Below are 27,695 nucleotides of genomic sequence, written 5' to 3'. Positions count from 1 at the left end.
GTTACTGTGCCCATGTTTTGCATTAAGGTTTTGACTGTTCTTTTTGAAATACTCACATCTTAACTCATGGTTGTAAGAGCAAGAATATAAGACACTATGTCACTGTTACACATTAATGTTGTATACATTAGTGACTATCTTAACTACCTGACTAAGAGAATGGGAACAAAATAACTAAAGGAGAAATGTTATTTATAGAGGGTGTGTGTATAAAGAATAAATGACCTAGGGGATTATACACAGCCACCCACTCCCACTACTCAGTAGTAGAGTACATTCCTGGGGAGCTCTGCGTCTCTAGAAAGTCAAACTGGCAACACTAGATACAAAGGGTAAGGACTATGACAGGTAGAAAAAGGGAGAAATCAAAAACTGCTCCGTGGGTTGTGTTGAAAATAATAAATTAAAGACATATCATTTCATTCAAAAAAAAAAAAAAAGGATAAAGAACACCAGATAACTATTTTATCCACTTCACAGTTAAACCACTAGGGGTCGGCCTTGGGTATTACCTCAAGTGAGGTGGTAGAAACATATTCTGCATTGAGTCTCAGCTGGGATTAATATTCAGAGTGGCTGATCTTACCTTCAATATCAGAATTTCTCTGATTAGAATGAACTTGAATCTCAAGAATCTTCTAGTAAGAGTTTAAATTAACTAAAGACTTCAAAAGTTTCAAGTTATTCCTACTAGGATCTGAAGAAAGAAGAGTCCATTGTAGATACTTACAGGGGGTCCTCCATCACCACGACCTCCAGCAGGACCAGGGGGACCATTTGGACCCTAAATGCAAACAGAAAGATGAGGTCAAACTACAAAAGAAGTGATTCTTATACATGTTACTCTTTTTCCAAAAGGATCATTCCCATATCCATTAGAAGAAAATCCATAAATGAAAAATTATTATCTGTGTCATATAAAATAAATATTCTTACTTAAATATTACCACCCTGTGGATTATTGAAGAATATAAATAAGATGATACTAGCAAAACTTTAATGTTAATTGGTGTGCAAAGGTTAACTTTTAAAAAAAAATCATCTTCTTTCTGGTATATTCCCTAGAATACAGTAGGTACTTGATTGATGTGTGTTGAATTATAAATCTCATGGGTAACTATACAGGCTGTGTTGACCACCAGTGAATTCAACTTACAGATGGGCCAGCAGCTCCAACGGGGCCGGCGGGACCAACAACACCATTTTCACCCTTGGGTCCTTTGGTTCCTCTCTCTCCTTTAGCACCAGGTTGACCAGCGGCACCCTGTTGGAAAGGATCTGTTATAGCTCTGGTATTCTGATTCACTCTGCTTTCCAACCTGGTATGGTGTCAAATCAATCTTCATTATGTGATACTCACAGCAGGACCAGCAAATCCATTGGGACCAGCAGGACCAACCTCACCACGTTCACCCTAGATGGAAGAAGGGATTTTAAAATGCCTTAGCAATCCTAAATTCATGAATGTTTAAAAGTTGTGAGGTATGAGAGTCCAAATGATCCAGAGTTTTTACTTACAGGGCTACCCCGAGGACCAGCTGGGCCAGCAGGACCAGCAGCACCAGCTTCACCCTGTAATGGAACAAATGATGAATCTGCTAATGTGCCTAATGCAGGTGCTCCAAGAGGCAGGAAGGACGAAGAATAGCAGTAGGCAGGGCTGTTGTCAGAGTTTGCAGATTTCTTGGAAGAGATAACTAATGTACATCTCACAGAGCAAAATGAAGCGGATTCTTACTTTACTTAATGCTGTATTCATTTTAAGGGTTGAAGTGGTATTGGTTGTTCTCTTGCAAAAACACTATAAATCAGAACCCACAATACCAGGAGGAGGACATTTTAATTTTTAGATGGACACAGAGCTGATCTATCTGCTGCACTCTTTGCAATACAATAAATAAGGTCTATTTTAAGTGGACTGCTTGATGTGAAATGGGCACACTATGTATTTTATTGATTTTTTACAATTGAAGGCTTTGAGAAGGCTTAGTGCATTAGGATATTGTTAATGGGCAACAGGGAAAGTCTGTAAAACAAATGATAGGGATTAAAGTATAGATCAGATAGCTGGCACATCTATAGGATGGGAAAGAAAACTTTAAACACAGAGCATTTGTTTCCTGTTGCCCTATCACAACAGCTAGGTTTTTAAATAAGTGGGCTTTATACCAAGCCATAAAAATGAATTGCTGGGGCTCTTTGGGACTAGGGCAGGCAGGAAATTTTAGATAGTGCTATCAGCTCATAGAGTTACACTTAGTGAAAATGCAAGCTCACCCGGTCACCTGTAGCTCCAGCAGGACCAGGGGCACCTACAGCACCAGGAGCACCCTAGTAACAAAAGGAAACATGTCTTATTAATTAATAACACTCCACACCTTCAAAAGTGAACCTTGTCATTCCTGCTGCTAGGCCTATGCAGAGACTGAGCACTGTTACTGCACATTCTGGTTGGACATCAAGAAATCTTGGATCCATTTCAGTTCTCATTATTAAGACTATGAGAATCCACTTTCAGGACAACAGAACTCTAGTAATAAAAGCTATGAAAATGTGTAAATCGAGGGCAGGCTAAGAATTTGGGAGATCTGAATTCTGCTCTTATAAAATTCCTTGGAGATCAGTAAATTGACTAGCCTTGTTGGAAATGTCAGAACTCTATGGTTCAAAGGAAAGAATGGGCTACAGAAAGTCTCTCTGAGGGAGAGGTGAAAGAAAGAACCAAGGCAGACTGTGGGTTGCAAGTGTCATGATGATGATACCCTAGGTAGGGTAATTATGCTTTTATGTATTTTCTTTGGCATCTCTATGGCATTAACAGCTGATCTTTATGGCTGCTCTTAGACAAAGTCTCAGGGCAGACATATGAGTAACTGCAGGACGTTGTTAAGAGTTCTGGCTTTTTAAATGTAAAGGCATTTACATTTGTTATTTTTTTAAAGCCTCATTATCACTTCAAATACTTGTTTAATGTTCTATTAAACCCAGAGCTTTTTATCTGTAGGTGGTATATTTAATATTAGGGAAGTTAGAAAATTCCAGATGTGATTTCCAAAGGAGTATGTCCTGTTGAATTTTTCTTTTGGAACATGAAAAATGACATTATTAATTGTGGATCCAGGAAGGAATGCAATACTATCTTACTAAACTTGCTATTTTTGGAAACTTTCTCAATTCAAATAAAATTCAACTTACACGAGCACCATCTCTGCCAGGGTTACCAATTTCACCTCTGAGGCCAGGTTCACCCTGAAAGTATAAAGCAAGAGCAACTTTTTATTTTCTGAACACATTTTTGAATCAAAATTAATCTGAAGTGATTTTATAGAAGACTCTATAATACCGTTCATCATTTAAGATATTTAGTACATTTCTCAATTCCCTACCCTTCCATAGGAAGTTGAACGAGGAAAGAAATTTTAAAAATAATAATAATTCAATATCCATTCCAGATTATTGTCAAACATTTTCCCCCTAATTTCCATATACCCTTCTGACGCATAATCAAGCAAGGTACAAATTCATGTGGACAGAATTGTAAGACAACATCACAATGGGCTGCAGGGCCTGATCACTCTTATGGCATAACTAATGCAGCAGCACGGTTGACAGCTGTTCAATAGAGCTTCTTCCCATTAATTAGGGCAGGATGAGGCATTATTGTTAGTGGCATTAAAATGAGCCTCATGTATTACTCAACACCATCTGTTTGCGTGAAATTCCATGGTAGTGAGGAATTTTGCCAGATTAGTGAGTTTAGAAATGCGTAGGTGCTAGGTGGCAGAGGGAAATGTACATAGATAGATATCAAAATGCTACCAGACCACCTGCCAAGAATTGTAAAAAAACTGGGCATCCTTGTGAGGTCCCTTTGCCAGGGTTCATCAATAGTATGTATTAAGGGCCAACACTGAGAAGATACCTTTTCTCCCTTGCCTCCAGGTATGCCAGCAGCACCCCTCTCTCCTGGGAGTCCACCAGGACCAGATGCACCAGCAGTGCCTGGAGCACCAACCACACCGGGTTCACCCTTGAATCAAACACATGCGAAATCAATTATTTCAGTGGCAAAAGAAAAAAAATGAAGAAATAAACTCTTGAAGAATTCCAATTTAAACATTTAATAGGTAGCATTCTTGCTTGCTTAGAGACACAAAGGAGGGCCATTGAAAGAGGGAGAATATAACAGGGAGATGCTATCAATGACACAATGACTAAAGAAAAGAGAGTAGTGGGAGTGGGTGGCTGTGATTCTTCTATAACCTGCTTCCAATCCTCTTAAGGAAGACTGGCCTGGAGAAGGAGATGATGGGGACAATGGGAAGCAGAAAGTGAAAAATGTTTGTCCATAAACCTTTTTCAAGGATAAGTCTCTTAACCCAGTGGGGAAACATGGAAAGAGACCTTATCAACTGGGGAGATATTTGTGTGTTTTAAAAGAGGAGACTATAGATTCCATTTTGAATGAACCTTCACAATTTCATGTACTTAAAACTATTGACTAGCTTCTGAGATGAATAAGTCCCTATGAAAGGATCATCTAACACAACTCTATTTCCTTTCTTATTTCTTCTCTCCCTCTTACCTTATTTTTATTTATTCCCTATAATATCCTTCCACATACAAAAATAACCTTCTGCAATGACTCTACACATTTTCTGCCTTGAAGGTAAGAATCAGAAGTTAATACGAATTGCCTTCTTCTTACTGTGTTTCAAGTAATCTGTTTTCCAAACGTGTATAATTCCATCCACTTTAAAATATGAACTACAGATTCTACTTTAAAACACAAGCTTTCAAATTTATTTTTTTTGGGGGGGGGAGGGTGAATATAGTATCCAGTTAATGTTCATTATTATAAACTCTCATTGTTAAAATTTAACTTTAAAAAATTTTAATTGAGGGTGGGATATTGAAAGGATAAAGTTTGTTTTCTGAAAATAATGTCCCCATATATAGGATGGTTCTTGTTTCAAACAAAAGCATAAACAATGTAATGAGAAAAAGGTAAAACCACACTAATTCATTACTGTTTGAGGCCTCCCTGCCTCAGTTTTCTTTTGGAATAATTTAGGTCCCCTGGACTTCTTACTAAGGTGGAAATCATCACAGAATTGGAAATAAATAAAAGTATGAAAATTTTTCCTTTTCTTATAAAGAGTGTATTTATTATTGGGTATAATGCCAACAAAGTATAAAACCCAAAGTTTTACCTTGTTTCCATCAGGCCCTGGGGGTCCAGAAGGACCTCGGCTTCCAATGGGACCAGCAGGACCAACAGCCCCACTCTCACCTGGGGGACCACGTTCTCCCTGTAAAGCAGAAATTAGGAGATGTCACTTTCAGAGATACCATGTTAAACCCACAGTCCACACTTGTTCTGCCTTCTTTCAGCAAATTAAAAATTCTTTTGTTTCTAATTTCTTCATTTGTGAAATGATGAGATGGGATGAGATAATCTATAAAGTCTCAATTGGTTCTAATGTTCTGGGATTATGATTCTAAAATGTGTTACTTCTAAAGTATAATATCCAACCTTTGGAATTTATTTCCTTTTTTTGCATCTGTGATAAATCCATAGATAAAAATAGATGTTGATTACACATAGCAGTCAAAGGAAAAGATTGTGGCATTAGAGTGGAATAGCAATGTCAGATATAGATAAAGATTATATCTCTGCCCCCTTTTTTCAACCTCATGCAATAATGATGTAACAGTTATAATATTCAACTCCTCAGTTGTGTGTATATTTGTATATATCAATTTACTATATATGTAGTATCTCTCAACTCACATCTAAATATCACTATAATGTGGCATTCTGTGACCCAGAATATTTATCACCTAGGTTAACATTGCAACAGTATCAAAAGACTTTGTTATAACTTGCTTTTATTGTACTATGGACTTTTAAAATACTAATTCTGGGCTTCCTAAGTCTATGATCACCAGCAACATAATGGGATACTTCAGTGGCAAATGAATCATTCCAGTTATGTTAATATTCACAAACTATATCCTTATTTTATTTTTCTGTATAAATTAGACGTATACAATCAGCTTTAGACTGTGAATATCAACAAACATTGCAAAAACTGACTTTAGATCTTAGTAAGTTATTAATTTCCCTTGGGTTAAGTTGAGCCACTGTCATGAATGTCTCACACTTGTCTATATAAATCACTGACTACAATACTTGCATTAGTTCATTTATGTTTCTTATGACCATGTAGTTATTGAATAGGAAATTTGAGTAAGTAAACAGAAAAGTCAACTATCAACTTAGAAATCTACTGATCTCTATGGATAACATTTGATAATAAAAGAGGTGTGCAAGGAAGGTCATCAATGGCTTTAGGAGAAAGTGTGCCTTCTTTTAAAAACACATTGCCAGAAATTGTTGAAAGTTAATTAAATAACACTTACTCTTGGACCAGCAGGACCAGGGAGACCAAATTCACCAGGGATACCCTAGGCAAAATCCAAGAATAAGTCAAACATGAAGTGTATAGGTGATTTCTAAATTCACTTATGATTATGATATTTGAAAGGTTCTGAAAAAGTGAAATAAAGCTGAGTGGGCTCTACCTATAAAAAGCCTAAGTATAGAGGGTAATGCAATATATACAACAGAACTCTCCACAAAAAGAGAAGTCCGTTGATAACAAAGATGTATCTATTCTAGGACAGGACCTGGTATCAGAAAATTTAAATTTACATTATTTAGTCCATTGTCTTTAAAGAAGTGACAAAGCAGACTATCTCTTTTGATAATATGATAAATAATAATGAACACTATCAGACATTGCCTATTTTTAGCTATATAACAGACTGCCTTCTTAATAGAAATTATCATATTCTGTACATTACCTAGTTAATTGTATACCCAAGTGTATCTCTTTTATTACTGACCAGCTGTCTCCTTAATGTGCCCCACTGTTGACAAAGGAGACCAGGCCACAGAATGTAACTAAATTGAGGCACATTCATCACAATTACAGAGAAAATGACTCAGAACTCATGCTCTGATTGTGGATAGCACTGTCATGTCTGAATGCCAAGAAAAACATTAAAAGCAATTTTTCAGGGTCCAGTTTGATGAAAAATCAGTGCATTTATGTTCTCACTCTAGAAAAGGAAATAATTTGTATTTTAACATTACCAAGAACAAAACAAAAAGTAAGGCTATTACATGAAATATTCATTGATAGATTTTACTTTCATAATGTGATGTTTCATTGAATCCATAAAACAAAGTAATTTGAACTAATATCAGTAACTCATTTCATTCTCTCCCTCAGCACCAACATAGACAGAACACTATCATTAACAGATGAAATATGAAACTTCCTTTTACATATTGTAATTGTGTTGCAATAGGGCATTAAACAGAAGGAAATTCTCAAGTGAATTTACTATCACTTGTTTTACTCACCCTTTCTCCTGGTTTGCCAACTTCACCGGTGGTACCTGAGGGGCCAGGCAGACCCTAAATGCAAAGAAACACAAATCTCAATCTTATGATAATATGCAGGGAATTTTCTAATACTCTGGGTTTGGTAGGAGGGGAAACAACTTATTAAGTGTTATAAACACACTATTAAGTGTTATAAAAGCACGCCACCAAAGTTTGTTTTGAAAAAAAAATTCACTCTCTGCTTTAGTTCTGAAGTCATAATATGTGTGATGGGGGAAAGGAGACAGTGAATCATAGGTGTACCATCTGGCCAAGGAGTGTTTCATAATATATATATATATATTTGACTCACCTGGAAGCCTGGAGGACCAGCCGGACCCTGTTCACCTTTGCCACCTTGGACACCCTGAAAGTGACAGCAGGGATAGTATCAATAGAGACATTAGCCACATTGCTGTCTAGCTATATTACATTCTATTGCAGAAGAGCACAGGAGAGGGAAAAATACCAACCTGGGGTCCAGGGGGCCCCTGAGCACCATTGTTTCCATCAGGACCAGGAGCGCCCTAGAAATGTTCAACAGAAAGACCAATGGTTACATGTAAGCCAGGCAGTTCAAAATGCTTCAGAGCATCATTGAAGTGAGTTCCTCAAAGCAAATTTGTCATTTTAGCATGAATTATACTAACTTCGCCAAAGCCTGAACACTGTCTAGTAAATTTTGATATGGTTCGAGGGAAGTCCACGGATGGAAGGCAATTTATAAAGGCCAGAGAATACTACTAAATATTTATATTCTTGTTAATCACAGGATGAATAAAATAAAGACTAAATGCTTTTGTAAGTATCTTTGACTTAACATATATTCTGATTTGTTATAGCTCATTGCTTTATATGTGTGGTTAAAGAAAAAAAGACATTTCATGATGGTAAAAGGACCCTTGGGGATACTCTCTGGGAAAGAAAGTGACAGAAAGATATCAGATGGCCTCAAAGGATGTGTGTTTCTTGGGTGAATTCTACATGAATAGATATGTACAGCAGTTAGCACCTACCCGAGCACCAGCAAGTCCAGGGTGACCTTTATCACCACTTTTGCCAGGATCACCCTACGATAAAAATGAAAACAAAACAAAATAAAAAACGTTCGTATTACACATTTAATGTCGAATGAACCATACCAATTTTGAAATGCTAATTTCTTGCTTGTGTATGTGTGTGTGTGTGTGTGTGTGTGTGTGTGTGTGTTAGACTCCTAGTCCTGGATTTCTATTATCTAAGGCATGGTCCATCATCAGGCAGCTCCGGGTACAGTAAGGGGCACCTGTGTCTGAGGAGGCAGTGACTCAGGAGATGGATTTTCAGCAGGTATGTAAAGGATACATCCCTTTGCTGTAGTGAGTGCCCTTCAGTTTTCCTGTGCTGAAAGGACATGCCTTGAGGTAGTTTCGATTGATAAATGGGAGAAAATACTAAATCTTTGGTGAACTGTAGCAAAAAATTGATGAGGGAGAGGAAGTTGTGGTGATTCTTACAGTGGGTCCTTTGGGTCCGGGGAATCCGATGTTTCCAGCCTCGCCTCTTGCTCCAGCTGGGCCAATTGGGCCAGGCCTGCCGTCAATACCAGGGAGACCCTGCAACCAGAGTTTCATATTTAAAGTTTACTCTGCATCAGCATGGCCTCCCTACCTCAAACTAATGATGCTTCCTGGGATAAAACAGAATGGCTTTCTGGATGCACAGAGCTTCTTGTATACAGCGTCAATAAATTATGAATCCATTTTCCTTTTCTAAATAGGATGCTTGGTACACACACGGCCAATTCAATCTCATATGTACACAATTTCCCTCTCTCCCCCACCTCTCTGTACCCTTGTCACCTGCTTCAATTTTCCCTGCCACGTTTTTCTCTTCCCTTTTCTGCTTTCAGTCCTGCGTTCATTTGGACTCCATAATTACAATCTATTACTTTGCATTCCCAGATGATGTAGGTGGCTGATATTTATTTTCAATGTATTCATGTATAAATAAGCCACAAAATAGACTTGATAAGGGTGCAATAAGTGTCCTTGAAAACATAATGGAAAATGAGCAATACTTACCACAGGACCTTCTTTACCAGCTGGGCCAACATTTCCAGGGGATCCAGGAAGACCCTATAAAACAAATGAGGTAGCTTTCATGTTGGCACTTTAACTCACATACTTGAGGCTCAGATTAATTGAAATCTCACAAAAGCACTTTCCCCTCCAATTTTTGTTTGTTGCCTAGGGTAAATCTTTAGGGATATTAGCCACTAGTCTGGAGGTATGAAAAGAGCCCTGAAATTATTCTTCTATTTTTTGTGCCTTTCCCTTTATTGAATTTTAGTGAAACTGATCCATTTATAGATATCACAAGAAACTGTTAAGCAACATGCTATATGGGCAAATGTATCATGCTATTTACCTCATAATAGAAAAACTAATACTTTTAGTAAGCAATTTCCAAAGTGGATTTTTATTGCTATATTTGGTATCCCTATTACATGTTTATGGTACAATTATAGTTGATATTCACCCATAAGAGATAATGGAGCAAAAAAATTACTCTATTGCTATGGATTAGAGTGTCTACAGATCTAAAGGTCATTTCTCCATAGCTAGTGTGATGCTGAATACATTACAGCACTTTGTGATTGCTTGAAAAATGATTTCACTTATGAATCTAATAAACTAATAATGTATAGCCCTAATACATTTCATGAACACCTTATATAAAACTTACAAATTAAGATAAAAGATTCATGCTGATGGGAGAACCAACCTAATTTGGATATATTAAAGTAGATCTATGCTTCCAAAGAATAGATCAAGCCATTGTATCAAGTATAATAAATAGGAAATTGATGAACTAACTAAATACATTAAAAAATCTACAGAGCTTTGATAAAGTTAAATTAAAATTAAATTAAAAAGACATCTGTCGGCAAGTCTAACAACAAATTTACTTTAGATGTTTTTGTTATCTTCAATTTTAGCCAACAATACACATTGCCAGATGTGACTTGCTCAGAATACATCTGAAACTTACTCTGGGTCCCATGAGACCAGGCTCCCCAGGGCGACCAGAGTCTCCATTGGGACCTCGAACTCCAGCAGGGCCAGTTGCACCACGATTACCAGGAGGTCCCTATTGAAAAGAAAGGGGCAGAGAGAGAAAATGATAAAGCTAGTGACACAGTCACCAGAAAAGTGTCAAGTTCCTTCCAGGGAAATGAGGGGTAGACTACTAACCATGACACCAGCTCTGCCATCAGCTCCAGGAAGACCACGAGAACCAGGATTACCCTGCAAGAAAGTACATGAAACAGAAGGGAATTAGAGAAAACCCTGGAATCTGATCAGGCACAGTTTATGAAAACATGGCATGTTTTGTGTCTGTATCTCCCTAAGGCTGAGATACAGACACAAACCAAGCCAAATCACTTCACCCAAACCCCAAAGGAATGTGTGGATGAGCATCCTGCAAAAGTAGGTCAACATTGTTTTCAGACCAATTTAAAAACATACCAAATTGGGAGTCACTGATTTAATAAAACAGATGGAAAGCAGATGCTTCTTTCATCTAGAAAAAGCACTCCCAATAATTTTGACAATTTCCAATGAAGGGGTATCCTTATCTGCCTCTGGAGTATCTAGGTGTTAAGGAGTATATGGAACCTACTCTCAGTCCAGGAGGTCCTGCGGGACCAGCAGATCCAGGTTCACCATTGGGCCCTCTCTTTCCTTCTTCACCACTGGGACCAGGAGGACCTTGGGGGCCAGCAGAACCCTGTTGAGTGAAAAGAATAGGAGAAGGGAATAGAAAAGAATTTTTAAAATATTATATCCAGCTAAAGAAACTGGATTTAGAGGATAACAACTCCACCGAATTGTGATTATAGAACTACTTACTGGCTCTCCCTTGTTACCGCTCTCTCCTTTGGAGCCAGCTGGACCAGGCTCACCCTAGGAACCAATACAAAACAGTGGTCAAAAACCAAACATATGTCAAAACTCTCTTATAGACAAATTTTCTGGAATATTTATAAGTTAAGGTAAGGAGAAGCTTAGGTTCTCTAAGGGATTTCAGTATGACCCAGTTCATGCTCAAATGGCCTACAGGGGAACAGCATTGGTGGAAAGATCAGACTGAGGTTGTAGAACTTGGTCTCATCTATTTTTACATTAAGGTTCCGATGATTGCAGGAGGAATGCATCTGTGTGCAAGTGAGGAAGAGGGAATGCACATATATATGCATACAGTTTACAAACTAAAAATGCCAACGAAGGAAAAATAAAACTGTTAAGAAAAAGTCTAGATAGTGATAAAATGATAGTAGCCCTAGTATTTCAGGATGATGAAAGCCACAGCTATGACCACTTACAACAAGTCCTCTGGCACCAGTAGCACCAGCAGCACCAACAGGACCAGGAATACCACGGGGGCCAGGGAGGCCAGGAGCCCCAGCAACACCAGGAAGACCCTGTTGAAGAAAAGCAAAACCTGGTCCATCATGTGATGATGAGCTATTGAGGCAGCACTTATTAAATTTCTTTAAAACCACAGTAGCACATTTTAGCTACCCAAGTATACTCACAGCAGCACCCTTAGCACCAGTAAGGCCATTGGCTCCAGGATTACCCTATGAGAAAGAGAGAGAAAGATATCAATTCACTGGAATATATCTGATCTTCTTCACCTTCATTTCTCTTTTTTACTTTTTTCCTTGCCTTTTTTTACTTTATAAGATTAACAACAAGAGCTACTTACAGGAGGTCCAACTGGGCCAGAAAGACCAGGAAGACCCACTTCACCACGAGGACCAGCAGGACCAGAAGGACCAGGGTTACCCACAGGTCCAATTTCACCCTAAAAGAGAAAATGCCAATGAAGAATCGGCCAGCAAATAATGAAACAGCATATCCCTGTTATTAGGACACCAAATTTTGGTAAAACGTCTTCAGAATTGAAATCATTTTCCTAATCTCATTTGTAACCCCAAGATTTGGGGTTCTTTTCCTACTTTTTTTTAGCCTACTTCTGCCACTTGGTAGAATGCAGATTACTACCTGTTGCTATCATTGCTACCTTGACTCCACCTCTGACTCTCTGTGGCCGACTAGTTCTCAGTCCTGACTAGTCTGGGCCCCAATAGAATCAATTTCCAAATTGCCAGTGATCTTGATGCTCATAGTGTACAAGTGCAGAGAGATGATTGATTTTGAACTTGAAGTGGAAAATCCATCATCCTCTATCCATTCTGAAGGGGACACAATTAAGGTAACTATTCTGTAATTATCTCTGCCAACACAGTTCTGATCTTTCACATCAGAGTAAAAAGTTTATCAAGGCAGTGATTATAAGCACTAGTGTTTTTACCTTGGGACCAGGGGCACCTGGGAAGCCTGGGGGGCCAGCAGATCCAATGGGACCCTGGAATCAAAGCAGAAAAAGAAATTTCCTCTAAGTAAACTGAAAAGGTATAGCAACAGAAGAGAGAAGCCATTTAGAGTGTCTTGATCTTATTTGATATCGGCAAAGAAAGAATTGGCTGCTAGCCTGTTAGACATGAGGGTCATATTCAGGGAAGGCAAGGTAGGGTGGATTTTACTTTATACATTCACCCATAGCCTCAGGTATTTGGAAGTAGGCTATGCTACTTAGAAATGGAAACTTCAAAAGACCTCCTAGAGCATTTGGTAAAGTGTCTGGAGTGATGTTATTTCACAGGAAATGAGTGAGGAAAGTGGCTATCACCACCACACTTTCAACCCTCCCAAATTCCCTAGTGTTAACACTTACAGCAGGACCCACGGGACCGACACTGCCATCACTGCCACGGGCACCCTATGAAGGAAATAAGAAAAAGAGTCAACAGGAAAGTTAAAGGGCAGCCATTAGAAGATGATTTTTAAAAAGAGTAAAAACAAACAAAAATGGGATACTTACAGCTGGGCCAGGGGCACCGACACGTCCTCTCTCACCAGGAAGCCCACGGGCTCCCTAGAAGCAGAAATCTTTTTAGTAAAATCCAGAATGCTAACCTTTAAAAAGTCATAGGCATCATTTGCCTTGTTTATTTTTCTAACACACACAAAAATCCACTAAAAATTAATAGGTCTTATTCTAATACCGACTAAAAGGGAGTCTAGTTCCATTAAGTATGCAGAAAGTATGCAGATTAGAAACATATCAAAGAATACAGAGCTGAGGGAAAGGGTAACTAGCAAAAACATCAAGGAAGTTCTAGTCCACAAAGAGCACAATACCCTTAGATTTACAAGAAACTAATAAATACTTACTGCTTGACCTGGAGTTCCATTTTCACCTGGGGCACCAGGTTCACCCTGCGTGGAGAAGAAAGATTGAGTTTCTGATATATATATATATATGTCAGAATATATATATATTTTTTTTTCCTGATTGTGCAATTTTTGACCCTATTATTTCAATTTGAACCATTCACATAATTTTTAATGTTTTTTACACATAAAGATTATTTCTCAATTATCTCCCACATGTGTGTTTTTAAAATTTGCTAAAATACAAGTTTTTATTTAAACATCCCAAATGTCACGGTACTAAGGAAATGTGGTTATTTCCTTAGTGTTCCATTTTTCTCTTCATATACTGAACATCATTTAGACTAGGCTTATTTATTTGGCATGATAATATAAAATAGAGATGGCAGTATAATCATATTTATCCGCTTTAAAATTATTTTGAACACTCAACCCTACCATTTTCATAAAATATGCAAGACAATTTGAAGCTTCATAATATTTTTTAGAGCTGCGATATTTATTTCCGATCTATATTTTTATCCCTGGTAGTGACCATGGTGGCAGTGGCAGTGGTGGGTGATTTAATCCTATGGCACATGTAAAGAACTTTCCTTCAGTATAATCTGATTTAGATATGGAAAGAACATGCTATATGAGACCGTTAAGGACCTTCATTTGTAGGATTCTACCCGAAGCAAGTTAGTTATGAATAAGCCCTGAAATGAGCATCAGGAGTTTTAACATGTGTCCTTCCAGCCACTAGATGTGTGACTTTGGGAGAGTCACTAGTTCTTGTCAAGCCTCAGTTTCCCTCTTCTGCAAAAAATGAGGGAGTCCACAAAGCTCCTTGCAGCCCTAACACTTTATGATACTGTGATTAGTAGTCTGAGCTGTTATATTGGGCCCCTGGGAGAATGAGTTTGACCTTATCCATTTGTGTGGCAGCTGGAAAGTTAGAACAGATTCTCCATATTCATGTTCATTTCTGGTCCCGCTAGTATTCGTTACTCATTAATTTGTAATTACGTTGGTATTCACTTTAATATCACATTATCTCCTTAATAGGAAAAAGAACATTTTATAGTTGAAAACGCTGTCAGAGAAGAGCCTAGCCAAGAGATAACACACTTCTGAGACTTTAATTACCTAATTAAAAATTTTTTGAGTGTGCACAGATAAATCACAGGAAAGAGGTTGAAAAGTGTATTGTGACATGAATGTACCTATCTAATTAGTGCATGGCAAAGGAGAATTTACAGTTTAAAATAACACGTAATGTTCTAATATCTGATTATATGTTTATTTACTTTTATTTTGGTTGCAGAGATCGATTGAGATTATAGGAAGAGGAAAGGAAATGGAGGAAGAAACTATTGACATTATTTTTGTCTCAACTGTTTAATAGATATTAAACTAAATAAACATTAATAATTGACCTTTTGTCATAGAATCTCATAGTCCACTCCATTGAGGGGGTTGAAACACGGAAGAGGAGACAAGATATCATTTACAATTTGGGTAGTCCTCAGCAAAAATATACTTTTTGTTAGTGGGATGGGATTTTAATAAGTTGTTTACAAACTTTCTGATTCAATATTTACCTTCACACCTTGAGCACCAGGCTGTCCCTTCAATCCATCCAGACCATTGTGTCCCTGAAAGGCAATCCTTATTATTAAATGCTATCCCATTATAGTGCTTTCTCAAATCAAAATCTTCTATCTTTGCAATAAATATCTCCCTGGCGAATCCTGTGACTGCTTTCTTAGGATGGACTCCAGTGCTCCAGCTCCGGGTGAGCGGGATCCAGGGCACCAGGTAAGTCACCTAAACAAACTCCCAGAATGTGGAAGCAAGAATGTGTCATCCGGGAGTTTAAATACAATTGAACCCCCACCCCCACCCCAACCCAAATAATCAGCATTTTTTTCTCATCTGGGCAAAGAATGCGCTCACCCTAATGCCCTTGAAGCCAGGAAGTCCAGGAGTTCCAGGGAAACCACGAGCACCCTTAGAAAGAAACACAGAAGAATATGAATAATATTTTTGGCACAAATGAAAGGACAATGACTTCCTCCTTCCCAAGAAATTCTCACTTAAGTTCAAGCTTGGAATCAAAGGCTATGTTTTAAAGCACAGAGCCACAACTAGCTCTAACATGAATAGCTAAGACTATATTATTTGTGGAAAACAGTTTTCTTGCTTATGCATGCTTGTTATCATTATATTACATTATTTGCATTAATAGAAATGTATGCATTCTTTCCCAGGTTCTGTTACTGGTCAGATGCCTTTCAGTAGTGTGACAAGCATGAGTTATGTCTACAGTGCTATTTAGATGGATGTTTGCCTGAGCAACTATCTTATCTGTGAGACCTCTGACGTTTAGATTATACACTGTTGTAAAAAGTCTCACCTGTGGTCCAACAACTCCTCTCTCACCGGGTCGTCCAGGTTTTCCAGGGTGACCCTAAAACATGAAAGCATCATAGGGTCAACCTCAACTTGGTAAACCATCAGACAAAAGTAGGGGCATCTCGGTTTGTCACAATAGAAGAGAAAGGTATCACATAAAAATGTGAATTCAAGTACTTCTTTAATTAACAATTATATTTCCCTAAATACAAGCAAGTTAATTAATATTTCATTAACAATAATATTTCCCATATGAGGAGAATTATGTCAAGCATATTTTGGAAGAATATTAAATTTAGATCTGGGGTATTTAAATGGTGTTTTGGAAGTCCTTCAGGTAAGCACTTACATCCTCACCAGCCTTGCCAGGAGCACCAGGTGGACCACGAGCACCTGCAGGACCCTAAGGAAAGAGAAGACTCATTATTTAGTTGAGGGAATGTGTACAAATTTCCTGAAAAAAAAAATTATCACAAAGGAATAAAAATGTACTCACAGTCTGACCAGGTTCACCAGGCTCACCAGCAGGTCCCTGGAAACCTTGAGGGCCCTAAAAGAAGAAAAATAAAAGTAACATTCCAAACTTTATTTTTTAATTCTCTCTCTTTGCAGAAGAAAGATTATGAGCTTTCAATACTTACAGGGGCTCCAGCTGCACCTGGAGGGCCTCTAGGTCCCATTAAACCCTATAAAGAAGACAGACATGGTTAGCACTGATAAGTTGTCATGGCCTTGGATGAATTAGCTAAGACACTACTGTGCCACAGATACTCTGTGATAGACAAAGGAACAGAACTGTCCTGATTTTATTTCATAGTTTTTGTTCTTTCCAAAGAACCCATGTTTTCCCCACTTTCTCTCCCTTTGATTCTCCTTTTCTCTCAACCTGAATTAGCGAAACTCAATGAGCTCTGGATAGGATGGTCATCGTTCCCTTAAAATTGTGCACAATTGTGCATATTGAGGTTGTTCTGATGCAATGAAGTGAATTGGTCTTTGCACAAGTACAGAATGTATGATTGCCTTCTATCAGCTGACAAAGAATTTCATTTAGATTCCCTTGATCATATGTCATCTTCCAATGTCATATTTAGCTAAGAAATTGATATTTTTATTGCCACAAGGGGCATAAATTGAAAAGGATCAAAAGTCCTTCTTAATGATTACAGGGAGGTGCATTATAACCTTATAGCTCCTTTAAGGGCTGTTGGTGACTGATGAAAATGTCAAAGGAAAGTGGATGTAATGAGGGGTGAAGGAACAATGAAATATTATTGAAACAGCCTACTGGAAGAGTCCAGCCTATGATATTAGTATTGAAAATATGGCCCAAATGACAGCAGATTGTTTCCCCATTGTTCTTTATTCTGTAATACCAAAAGAAGGTAAAACAGAATGTTACTGGTTTGCAAGCTGAATACATACTCTTGACCCCCCTTTGCAGTAATCAATGCCTGGATGAGCTCGTCGGTGAGACCCACCCCTCATAATGCTGAAAATATTTCTCGTGCATGTCTTGAGCAATTTGTTTATGACAGATCAATTGAGGAGACTCTTCAGTCAAATGGCCCCACTATATTAATGCCTATAGTGAAACCCTATAAATGTTATTTAAAATGCATATTATTTTAATTATAGGAATTATTTATTTGGTTTTGGAAATGTGCTTCAACATTAAAAAAAAGCTGTCTCTCTTCAATAAAAATTATTTTTAGATATACATTCAAATAATTTCCTTTGCCATCATAAATTTTTAATATTGTATTTATTCATTTTTCCATGTATTTGCAACAATTTCATTTACATAAAAGGTAGTTTATTTTGTAGGGACTGTGAGACACACTATGATTACTCATTAATTCAGAAAAGAACCCTGTGGGGTTTTAGAGTTATTGATTTTCCAACATGGAAAATTATTTTAATGCTTTATTGCTGCCTATCTTCCCTTTTTGTGAAACACATATCTGTTGATTACATATGTCTGAGCATGTGTGTGGATGTGCAAGCTTCAATTATATTTCACTGATATTTAAAAGTAAAATACTCTGCTTTATGCTCCCCAGAGAGATTTTCCAAAGACAGGGGAATCTGAAATCCATATTAATTTTCCCAGTTGATATGTGCTTTTGGTTTTAAAATGACATCCACAGTCATTTTATTTTATTTCCCCCTTTGCTTCTCCTTGAGAAATAGGTACTGCTTCACAACTAACTAATGTCCAGAATTAGCAGAAAAAGCTAATTTCATATATCCAATACAAACAAAGCCAAAAGAAACCCCCCCCACATACATATTCATTTAAGATATGAGCATTCTAAATTACCAGGAAAAATCATGAAATTGGAAAACATCAATTAAAGGTACATTATTTTTCAAGTCAGATTTTAATTTACAGAAAATATTATCTTGCCCTTATAGTATATTAGCTTATTGCGGACCATTAGTTCCAGTAGAATATCTTTTGAATATAGAGCACTGAATGCGTGGTCCAGGTAAGATTTATATTTTAAAGACCATACTCACTTTGGGCAGATAAATATCTTTAGAAACAAGTAATTAGAATCACCAAATTGTGTGTGTATCTATGTGTATTAAATTCTGCAATGCTTAATCAAACTAATATTTTTTACTGCTGGTAATTTTACTCTCATTTGCATAAATATATATATATATATATATATATATATATATATATATATATATATATATATATATATATTATACATTTTGCATGATCATATCAGTTTTTTGCCTAACACATCTCACTAATATTTGGTAGAGGCTTCATTTGTTCAAAAGGTCACCGTCACCAACATAAGCTCCTATGGAATTTTTATAAACTTTTACTCAAATGATAGGATATCTTCCCATATTTTGTGCTGAGTGATAGAAGGGCTAAATTTTACTCATATTGTCTTCTACATCAATTTGTCATTGATATTCTAACAATAGGGTTTTTTTTTTATCAAAATGGGGAAAAAAGAAAAAATTCTAACATTGTCAACTCCTTGAGGGAGAGTCAGAATCTGTCATTCATTCATTCATGGCTATCTCTCCAAATGCATACTACCATTAAGATCCCATTGAATGCCTCTGATAAAACTCTTGTGATTAAATGAACATTATATATGAGAACTAGGAACATGAGCCACGCTGTTATTGGCTACCTTACATCTTGCCTGGTGGTTAATTCTAGTTCTGCATGACCTTGGGAAAAGGGATTGAAGTCTCTAGTCATAAAATAAATGAACCAGATTAGAACTTGTTGATCATTTCCACCAAGTTCAGGGAACTTAAGAAATAAATAGCTCTATATTTCTAAGTGTTGCTTAATATTCTAAACAATGTTAAGAAATGTAAAAAAAGTGAATTGAAGTTTTAATATTTTGAATGAAACTGATTTTCCTAAGTTATGGTTATGATATCCAAAGACTATTTCTTGGACATAAATATCTCACCTATTTTATTATATTTGGGCTATTTTATTTTTAAAAAATTTATTGGTTAATCTATTTTAATGAGGCTTGTTTGTAGAGAAAATTGACATATTTAACCTAGGCTTGGGTTTTGATATATTTAAATCCAGAAAGAATTATTGTTTTTATTTGATCTAAGGTTTTAATGTTTACCTAAGTAGCTAAATGTATGGCACTGCAAAATTTACCATAAAATAAATTCTAAATAGTATATATTTTTGCCAAGAGAAAAAGAGATAAACATACCATTGGTCCAGGGCCCATTCCAACTCCTTTTCCATCATACTGAGCAGCAAAGTGCTAGAAGGGTGACAAAAAAAAAAGTACATGTGTATATATATATATATATTTTACTGGTCATGCAGCTCATTTTTCTATTCTACTTGTAAAGTTTTTTGTTGTTGCTATAATTAGTTTACAATTCCAAACTGAACTAGATTTCTAAAAACTCAGGAGAAATATAAGTTTAAAATAGAGTCCACACCTAGTCTGAAGTTCAGAGCCTTCCTGTCTTATTTTTCATACTTTTCTTCTGCTCTGTTAACTCAGTTTATTTGCCCCTAACCCTTACCTACATCTGCAGTGAGAAAGGGAAGCTTCTTAAACTTTTAAAGTGTCCTAGAGCCATGAATAAATTAAGCAGAGATCAAGAGGACACCTTTGCATTTTCACCTGTTGCCCTTTCCTACAAAACTCACAAAAAATAACTGAAAGACCTTTTTCTTGCTGGAGTTTCAGAAAGGATATAAAAAGTTTTCAAGTTTAGAGGAAAATTAAATTAAAATGCCCCTTGGAAGATTAAACTTTTAAAAAATAGTTCGCAGTAATAACTTTACTGTTAAAGATCTCTCTTAGAGTGGTAGCTCTATTAAAGAAGGTGCTTTTTAATGTACTCAGTAGATAAGCAATCATAATAAGATCTTTGGGGAGAAAGGTCTTATTTTACTGGCATACAGTTGGGTATTAGAATCAGGCTTCTGATTCATAGTGCTAACCAATTAAGCAAATATGTTTTCCTTCCTGCAGTGAGGCCATTTGGCACTCATACCATTGTTAAAGACATAAAGCTAAAAGAAGATATTAATGAAAAAGGGAAATGTACTTTTCTCAAATTAGTTTCAAGCAAATTAAACCTAAAACCACTTTGAATGTTGGTTCAGCAGACTTCAAGCCAAGAAGAATAAAAAGGGTAGGATGTTTGTGAAATTGCTTAAGATCAGGGATTTCACTTATGTAATTCAATCTAATCAAACTCTTTAATAATGCAACACCTCTTATTTGTGCCTTACTGAAAAAAGATATTAAATCCCCAAATTAAATAATGGCGCTGATGGCCGCAGCTACCTTCAGTGAACACAAAGACCAGTCCTATAATTGACAAGAGTTCACAAAGAGAACAGGCAAAGCAGAAACTTGAATGAAGAAACCCAAGAAATGAAATAAAGTATACTAATTTCCAAAGAGCAGACTTTCCCTTAATTGCTAAAAATAAATTCTATAATAAGCCTTCTTCCAACAGAAGTATAAGAAACTAAGTTATAAAAAGTTAAAAGTACTTAAGACACCTTACCCCGCCAAGACCAGGGGGGCCAGGAGGGCCAGGTGGACCGGGAGGGCCATTGGGACCATCTTCACCATCTTTGCCTGGGGGGCCTGGTGGACCCTGTTGTGTATAGAGTAAATTAAAGTAGGATTAGACAGGTTCCATGGAAACCTATGCAGTAAATGAAAAGGAGACCTAAGAATACATAAGGTAAAAGTAGTTGTTCAGACTTTTCAATGTACATGAAGGATGGAAATTTAATACACTGTATTTATCATTCACTGAAATGTACTTAGGTATGGGTCTGTCTTAGAACAAACTTTAGAATAAACTTTAGTAACAGCAGGTAGTTTTCCTAAAGGAATATCTTAGTCATGGAATATTAATTTGAAACGGAGGTCCAGTATTCAAATGAAGATAGAAATTATAGCTAAAGTGTATGCCCTTCATTTTTCACAATGCACAAAAATATACTATGTTTGTTGATGGCTGATTTCTGATTTTGATGAAGGCATTCAAGCAATTTGGTATGTTAAATGTGAATAGTAGATTAATTGATAATCATTTTATCAGAATATAGAAAATCTTGAAGATTTCCTATTACGAATACAATTTAAGTTGTTAAGGTAATTAACTGAAATAATTTATCTCTAATAAATTGTTTGAGTGGAATACATGTAAATCTGCACTTCAGGACAGATATGAGACATCAGCATTTATGTCTTAAAAGTATCCTATAACGCAAAATCTTGTAGTTATTATAAATGTCAAGTAAGCATTTCAGGGAGAGCTAAGAAAGCCACAAATAAAATGTAAGGCTAACTTGTACATGTATGAATTTAGACAGAGAAACATGTTACTGACTATCACTTTATTATTATTCCCAAGCCATAGAAGAGATCTTACTTCAAAAGCAAACAGAACATATTAAAAAGAGGACTGTGTGGTGGTGTGTAGATACATTGCCATTATGTATGTGTCGGGCAGGTCCATTAAAAACAAAGAAAGAAAGACCATACAAAGAATATGGCTGTCTGTAATAGTTTTTCTTTTAAAAGGATAATGTTGACCTAAAAAGAATATTGATTATATATAATAATGCTCATTCACCCTTTCGGCAGGGCATTTCCTATTTAAAAGGTGGCACAATTATCTGGATACATAATATTCTAATGAATTGTCAGTCTCCTTTAGTTTCTAATATGTGGTTTTTCCAATACGGGCTAAAGCCATTGAGTAGTTCAAAAATTACATACCCTTTCTCCACGTGGTCCTCTATCTCCAGTTGGGCCCTACAAGGAAGATGCAAACGGCACAATAATAGGTGTCTAAATAATTTCCAGCAAAGAAACAAGCCATTATGGATAATAATTAGTTGGTAAGTCTGACCTAAGCCCAAAGTTATTAGATAGTAGCTAAGAATTGTCACAATACAATAGATAAGAGTATATTGCTTTTATTATAATTATATGTAATTTTTTAAAAAACTGAAGAACTGGAGGCTGCTATAGTCTCTAGTAATTAGGCCAATATTAAGCATAGTATTTTTAATAAGATGATTACTATAGATAAGATGACCATTTTGTTACAGTTTAACAGCATATTTGTGTAGTCAAAGTTCTTTAAAATAACTTTTGTTTACTACCTTTAATTAACATAATACCATTCAATCTTCAAGAAAAAAAGTCTTTTTTTCCTGTAGTATGTAAATAATCAGTTTGTATAACATAAATATAATTAGAGATGATTTTGAAAGGTAATAAAACTTTATTACCTTAAACATCAAAGCTACTTTATGTTTCAACTAATGCATATTCATGTGGGCAAAATCTTGACAAAGTATTTTCCTTTTATAGTTTACTTTAAATTTAGTTAAACTAAGGTATCTTGATAATCTCAGATATTTATGGAGAAATATTGGACTCTTACCTTTTTTGCAGTTCCCTAGAAGAGAAAAGAATAAGTAAAAGATTATTATGAAAACTATATATACATATATATTTTAAAAACAATTATATCTACAGATTGCATTATATACCCATTTACTATTATCTTAATCTACTCTCAAAATACAATGTAAAATTTTACCAATACGTTAAATAAAATGTATTTTGTACAGAAACAAATACGTATACTTATCTATAATACTGCTGCAAGTTCAATTCACAAAGAATTTGCTCATAATTATTTTGCAAAGAAATGAAAAATTCTGTAGCTCAGTGAAGTCTTATGCTTTGTAGTAGCTAATGCTAAAACCCAAACTTAAACTGGATTATTTACTTTTTCTATTTCTCATGGGTATTTTATGAAACTACCCTTATGCAGAAGCACCACCCATTTTGGAAAATGGGGTGGGCACTTACTCTGGAAGCCAAAAAGGGTTTGACTCCCATAATATCTCATGGTTTTCTCTGGAAGCTGGGTTAGTCGATACCAGGGTAGCTTCACCTTCCCTTCCCAGAGAAGCAATCACTATGACCAAGGAAATCAAAGTAGATAATTTTTTTTTATAAATATAATTTTACTAACCTCTTGTAAAGCTGTAGAGAAAAGAGAAAAGTAGAAAATTATTAGTAGTATAATTTCATTGATCATTAACAGTAATTTCCAAATAGATACACAAGTTTACAAAATTCAGTTACCTAATTAAAGGGCCAATTATATTTTTTATTAAGAATATTATAATGACTTGGAAATTATGCAGGTCAAAAAATATGGCAGGGATCAGCAGGGTGATTTGTTTGCTATATTAATATGTAAATATATTTTGAATGAAATTGTTAATTATTTACTATTTTATAAATGCTGTGAAATATTCATGTGTCTGAAGGATATTTCTAATGCTTAGCAATTAGGCTGGAAATTGCACAGATGAATCACTGACTGTAAGACAAGACCAGTGGATGGAGGAGGAAATAATTTATGGTTTAGATCATTTTTAATATTTAAATGTCTAAAACAGAAAATTTAGGAAAGTTTGTTAGCTAAAGCAGACTTTGTCTTTTATAAAACATTAACGTCACTTAGTAGTTCACTAAGTTTTTACCATTTTTAATGTCTTTTTTTTTTTCAAGGTCTAATTTGTACGTTAGTAACTATGAAAATGGATTAATTCAGACATCTGAGTTTTGGCTTTAAATTAGTTCACTTAAATTAGCCAATGCCATTTTCCTAACATGTATCACTTTTGTCTCTGAGAAAGGGTTACTTTGTGGAAAAACTGTGGATTAAATAGCTTGAAATATAATGGGAAAAACAAACTAAAGTAAAATTCCTCCTTTGTCATTACTACTTTTCAGTCTTTAAAGACTGACTTTCATTTCTACAGTATAAAAATTATGGGTTAATATGGGATACAAGTGTGGCTAAGCTTCCAATAGAATGAATCACCCCTAAAAATTGCTTTAATTAGGTGGCCAAGAAGTGTGTCATTTGAAGTGAGAACATCTCTTGCAACCGTCACAATTCAGGAGGGTGGGCGATATCCAGCACTGGCATTTAAGGGCAATTTATGAGAATTACTGTTAAATTATAAAAATGATATGTTTACTTCTTTGTGTCCATCAATAGGAAGAATAATTAGGCTCCATTTGATTAATAAGACCCCTTACGATTTTGGAAATTTGCCCTTTTAATTACTCAGACGTGAGCCATTTTGAAGAATGTGTGTTTGGTAACCTTTATTACAAATGCTGGATAGCTGTTGATTAGGTGAGATGCCATGGGTGCCTTCAAACTTCCCTACTTCGCTTTCCAATTTTTCCTATAGGACTCAACTCTTCCCTTCTACTCTCGGGTTCCATTAAAAAAAAAACAAAACTAACTTGGTAATGTGAATCTGTTCAATGAATTTACTCCTTGGTATCCACAGTGTGTATACTAAAAGTGGCTGAAGGGAAATTGCGCGCGCGCGCGCGCACACACACACACACACACACACACACACACAAAGAAATGCATCAGTAAGAATGCAGTGGAAGACACCGTGGCATGTGGGCGGAGCCAAGTTTTTGAAGTGTTGGGTGTGGCCTGATCCCCCTCATCCCGTCTCAAGTGAACGTCTTTGTCTAGTAGTAGTAATTAGGCAGCCATTTTTAAGATGAAAACGGACTGATTTTCTTCATTCTATCCTGACGTGGAAGACTGGTCATAAAATCCAAACCAAGAAGTGACCTTGGAGACCATTTAACTCCATTCCACATTTTGGAACAGGCCCAGTTTGAGTAGCCCAAGGTCATGGGAAGAAGAACCCTGTCCCTTGAGTCTCAAGACAAGGTTGGTATTTCCCAACCTGCTGTGCTCAACGTTTGATGATCACTAGGAACAGGTTTAGGGTCAACTCCAAGACTCAAAAGGTAAAGTAAATTTTAGTTAAATATAATTTCACCATTCCCATTACCATATAAAGTGTTGAGAAGCTAATTTTACTTCCTAGAAGGTGTCCACTCCAAGTAGAATCCTTCGCAGGATATGCTGACTAGCCACTGGGAATGTCTCCAACCAGAAATTAAATAATTTTGTACAAACCTGTGGAGTCTTAAATTGGGATTCCATTAGCTTAAGGCCTGGTCCCCTGTACTTTCATGTTCCCCCCTCCAGAGGGCGCCGTATCACCATCACCACCACCACCACCACCACCATCATCACCATCATCCAGACCAACCTCAAGACGACCAGAAGATAAGTTCAATGGTTGAGCTTTGTATGATTGAATTAAAGGGCTTTCTAAAGCAGGTCTCAAGTCTTAAAATGTGTGTATGAGGATAGTTACGGGACATAACGGGTGTAGGCCTGTATCTTTTTTCGCCAAGTCAGTTGTTAATAGCTAGCTCATCCTTAGGGGAAAAGACCTTCTGCTCCCTGTGCGCTTCTCTAACTGAGGATCCAGATTAAGTTAACTGTGTTACTGGGTTAAAAGTTCCTAACTTGTAGGGAGAGTTGTTGGTTGAGTCCTTCATGTTTTCATTTTTAAAGTACTTTCCATGTTCCTGATCAATTCCAGCGTTTCTCCACATGCCAGAGAGCCTTCCCTCCAAGCTGTGCAAGGAATTGAGGTTTAGGTTTCCCCTTTTCAGATCAGGGCGTCCACCCATCTAACTTCTCTCCCCCACCTCCCCGAACAAGCTGAAGGCACTTACATTGGCATGTTGCTAGGCACGAAGTTACTGCAAGCAGCAACAAAGTCCGCGTATCCACAAAGCTGAGCATGTCTACCACTTAGACATGCAGACTCCTTGTGTCGCAGAGCCCCTGGGTCACCGACGGAGGTATCACCTGGCAGGAGCAGGCATGCAGTGGCGGCCAGTACCTCCAACTTAGCCGAAACCTCCTGCCGCCGTGGTGCTAAAATAATAAAGCCCGGATCTGCCCTATTTATATGGCAAAAGTTTCCCTGGCCTGAGGGTGCCTCCAAAAGCGCCTCCGCCAATGAGAGGGCTGGGGCTGGGGGCCCGGGCAGCCACACTGGGAGGAGACTGCGGGGGCGCAGAGGAGGGAGCGAAGTGGGGGAGGGACGTGGCCACGGGGCTGGCTTCTTAAATTGGTTCCATTCTTTTTGAGGACGTGGACACTTTTGAGGCTTTCGAGGGGAAACTCTGACTCGCTGTCTGCATACCTCCTCCCTCCCCATCCACCCGCCTCCCCCCCCCCCGCCCTTTCCAAGTTTGGAAACACTTTTGGACACGTCGGAGCGCTTTGCAGACTCCGACGTGGGCAAAAGTTTGAGGATCTCTGGGCAGCAGGGCAGCTGGGCAGCTGGGCAGCTGTAGAGGGACCTGAAGCCCGGAGATCAAAGCAGGAGCTGTCCAGTCCTGCCTCACCTTGTGCCCTATGGGCCACCTGCAGGGTGGAGGGGGCTGGGCGGGCGCGGAGGGGGCAGGGCGGGAGGGAGGGAAGATCCGACAGCGTGGCGCAGTCGGAGGCCGCCCTCCCGAGCCTCCTCCACCCTGCCCCCTGCTCGAGTCCAGCTTTTCTCCAGCTTTAGGGCAAGTGTGCCCACTTTTTATTTATTTATTTATTTATTTTTATCAGTCTCTCCTTTCTCCCTCTGCCTCTCCCTCTCCCTCTGTCTCTCCCCATCTCTCTCTCTCTCTCTCTCTCTCTCTCTCTCTCTCTCTCAGCCCTCAGTGCAAAGGGACTGGGGTGGGGGTGGGGGGCGAGAGCAACTGCTTGGGTGGGGAGCAGGGAAGACACGGCGTGGCACCCAGCACTAGAAAGGGTAGGCGTTGTGCACACTAGCCTAGATCAAGCCATCAGGAAAGCACTTCAACTCCTGGTTTGCTTCTGCTAAGGCTGATTCTAAATTGTATCTTTGGGGACTATCTGGACCTGTAAAATGTCTGCAGCTGACCTGGTGACTTCTTTTCCTCAGTTTCTCCTCTGTAAGGTGGCCATAGGGAACCTACTTCCCTTCATATTTCTCCTCTTCTTTATAGTCCAGGTTTACCAACTGTACCCTGAGCCTGGACCCAGATAACCCTCCTCTGAGTCCCCAGTTCTCTTAGCCTTGCTGTCCATTCACTGACACCTCTCTTAAA

General features: G+C 37.5%; 1 protein-coding gene across 1 annotated transcript in view; it reads right to left on the bottom strand.

Annotated features, from left to right (window-relative positions):
- Col1a2 (collagen type I alpha 2 chain) overlaps window positions 1-26,708 on the bottom strand; it is a 35,480-nt gene extending 8,772 nt beyond the window's left edge. The window contains exons 1-38 of the mRNA XM_076833779.2: window positions 26,298-26,708; window positions 23,689-23,699; window positions 23,089-23,103; window positions 22,416-22,451; window positions 21,187-21,279; window positions 19,863-19,916; window positions 16,782-16,826; window positions 16,637-16,690; window positions 16,490-16,543; window positions 16,142-16,195; window positions 15,682-15,735; window positions 15,327-15,380; window positions 13,744-13,788; window positions 13,391-13,444; window positions 13,244-13,288; window positions 12,821-12,874; window positions 12,212-12,310; window positions 12,039-12,083; window positions 11,826-11,924; window positions 11,353-11,406; window positions 11,123-11,230; window positions 10,693-10,746; window positions 10,490-10,588; window positions 9,520-9,573; window positions 8,953-9,051; window positions 8,473-8,526; window positions 7,930-7,983; window positions 7,770-7,823; window positions 7,436-7,489; window positions 6,427-6,471; window positions 5,214-5,312; window positions 3,923-4,030; window positions 3,196-3,249; window positions 2,278-2,331; window positions 1,519-1,572; window positions 1,361-1,414; window positions 1,157-1,264; window positions 731-784 (exon numbers count right to left, since the gene is read on the bottom strand). Coding sequence (XP_076689894.1) covers window positions 731-784; window positions 1,157-1,264; window positions 1,361-1,414; window positions 1,519-1,572; window positions 2,278-2,331; window positions 3,196-3,249; window positions 3,923-4,030; window positions 5,214-5,312; window positions 6,427-6,471; window positions 7,436-7,489; window positions 7,770-7,823; window positions 7,930-7,983; window positions 8,473-8,526; window positions 8,953-9,051; window positions 9,520-9,573; window positions 10,490-10,588; window positions 10,693-10,746; window positions 11,123-11,230; window positions 11,353-11,406; window positions 11,826-11,924; window positions 12,039-12,083; window positions 12,212-12,310; window positions 12,821-12,874; window positions 13,244-13,288; window positions 13,391-13,444; window positions 13,744-13,788; window positions 15,327-15,380; window positions 15,682-15,735; window positions 16,142-16,195; window positions 16,490-16,543; window positions 16,637-16,690; window positions 16,782-16,826; window positions 19,863-19,916; window positions 21,187-21,279; window positions 22,416-22,451; window positions 23,089-23,103; window positions 23,689-23,699; window positions 26,298-26,367 — 2,349 coding nt within the window. The 5' untranslated portion in view covers window positions 26,368-26,708. The remainder of the gene's footprint in view (window positions 1-730; window positions 785-1,156; window positions 1,265-1,360; window positions 1,415-1,518; window positions 1,573-2,277; window positions 2,332-3,195; window positions 3,250-3,922; window positions 4,031-5,213; window positions 5,313-6,426; window positions 6,472-7,435; window positions 7,490-7,769; window positions 7,824-7,929; window positions 7,984-8,472; window positions 8,527-8,952; window positions 9,052-9,519; window positions 9,574-10,489; window positions 10,589-10,692; window positions 10,747-11,122; window positions 11,231-11,352; window positions 11,407-11,825; window positions 11,925-12,038; window positions 12,084-12,211; window positions 12,311-12,820; window positions 12,875-13,243; window positions 13,289-13,390; window positions 13,445-13,743; window positions 13,789-15,326; window positions 15,381-15,681; window positions 15,736-16,141; window positions 16,196-16,489; window positions 16,544-16,636; window positions 16,691-16,781; window positions 16,827-19,862; window positions 19,917-21,186; window positions 21,280-22,415; window positions 22,452-23,088; window positions 23,104-23,688; window positions 23,700-26,297) is intronic.
- Between the last annotated feature and the right edge of the window lie 987 nt (window positions 26,709-27,695).

Source organism: Callospermophilus lateralis, chromosome 1, assembly GCF_048772815.1.
Source record: "Callospermophilus lateralis isolate mCalLat2 chromosome 1, mCalLat2.hap1, whole genome shotgun sequence".
Classification (NCBI taxonomy): Eukaryota; Metazoa; Chordata; class Mammalia; order Rodentia; family Sciuridae; genus Callospermophilus; species Callospermophilus lateralis.
Note: the sequence above shows the minus strand (reverse complement) of the source record. Positions and strands in the feature narration are given on the sequence as shown.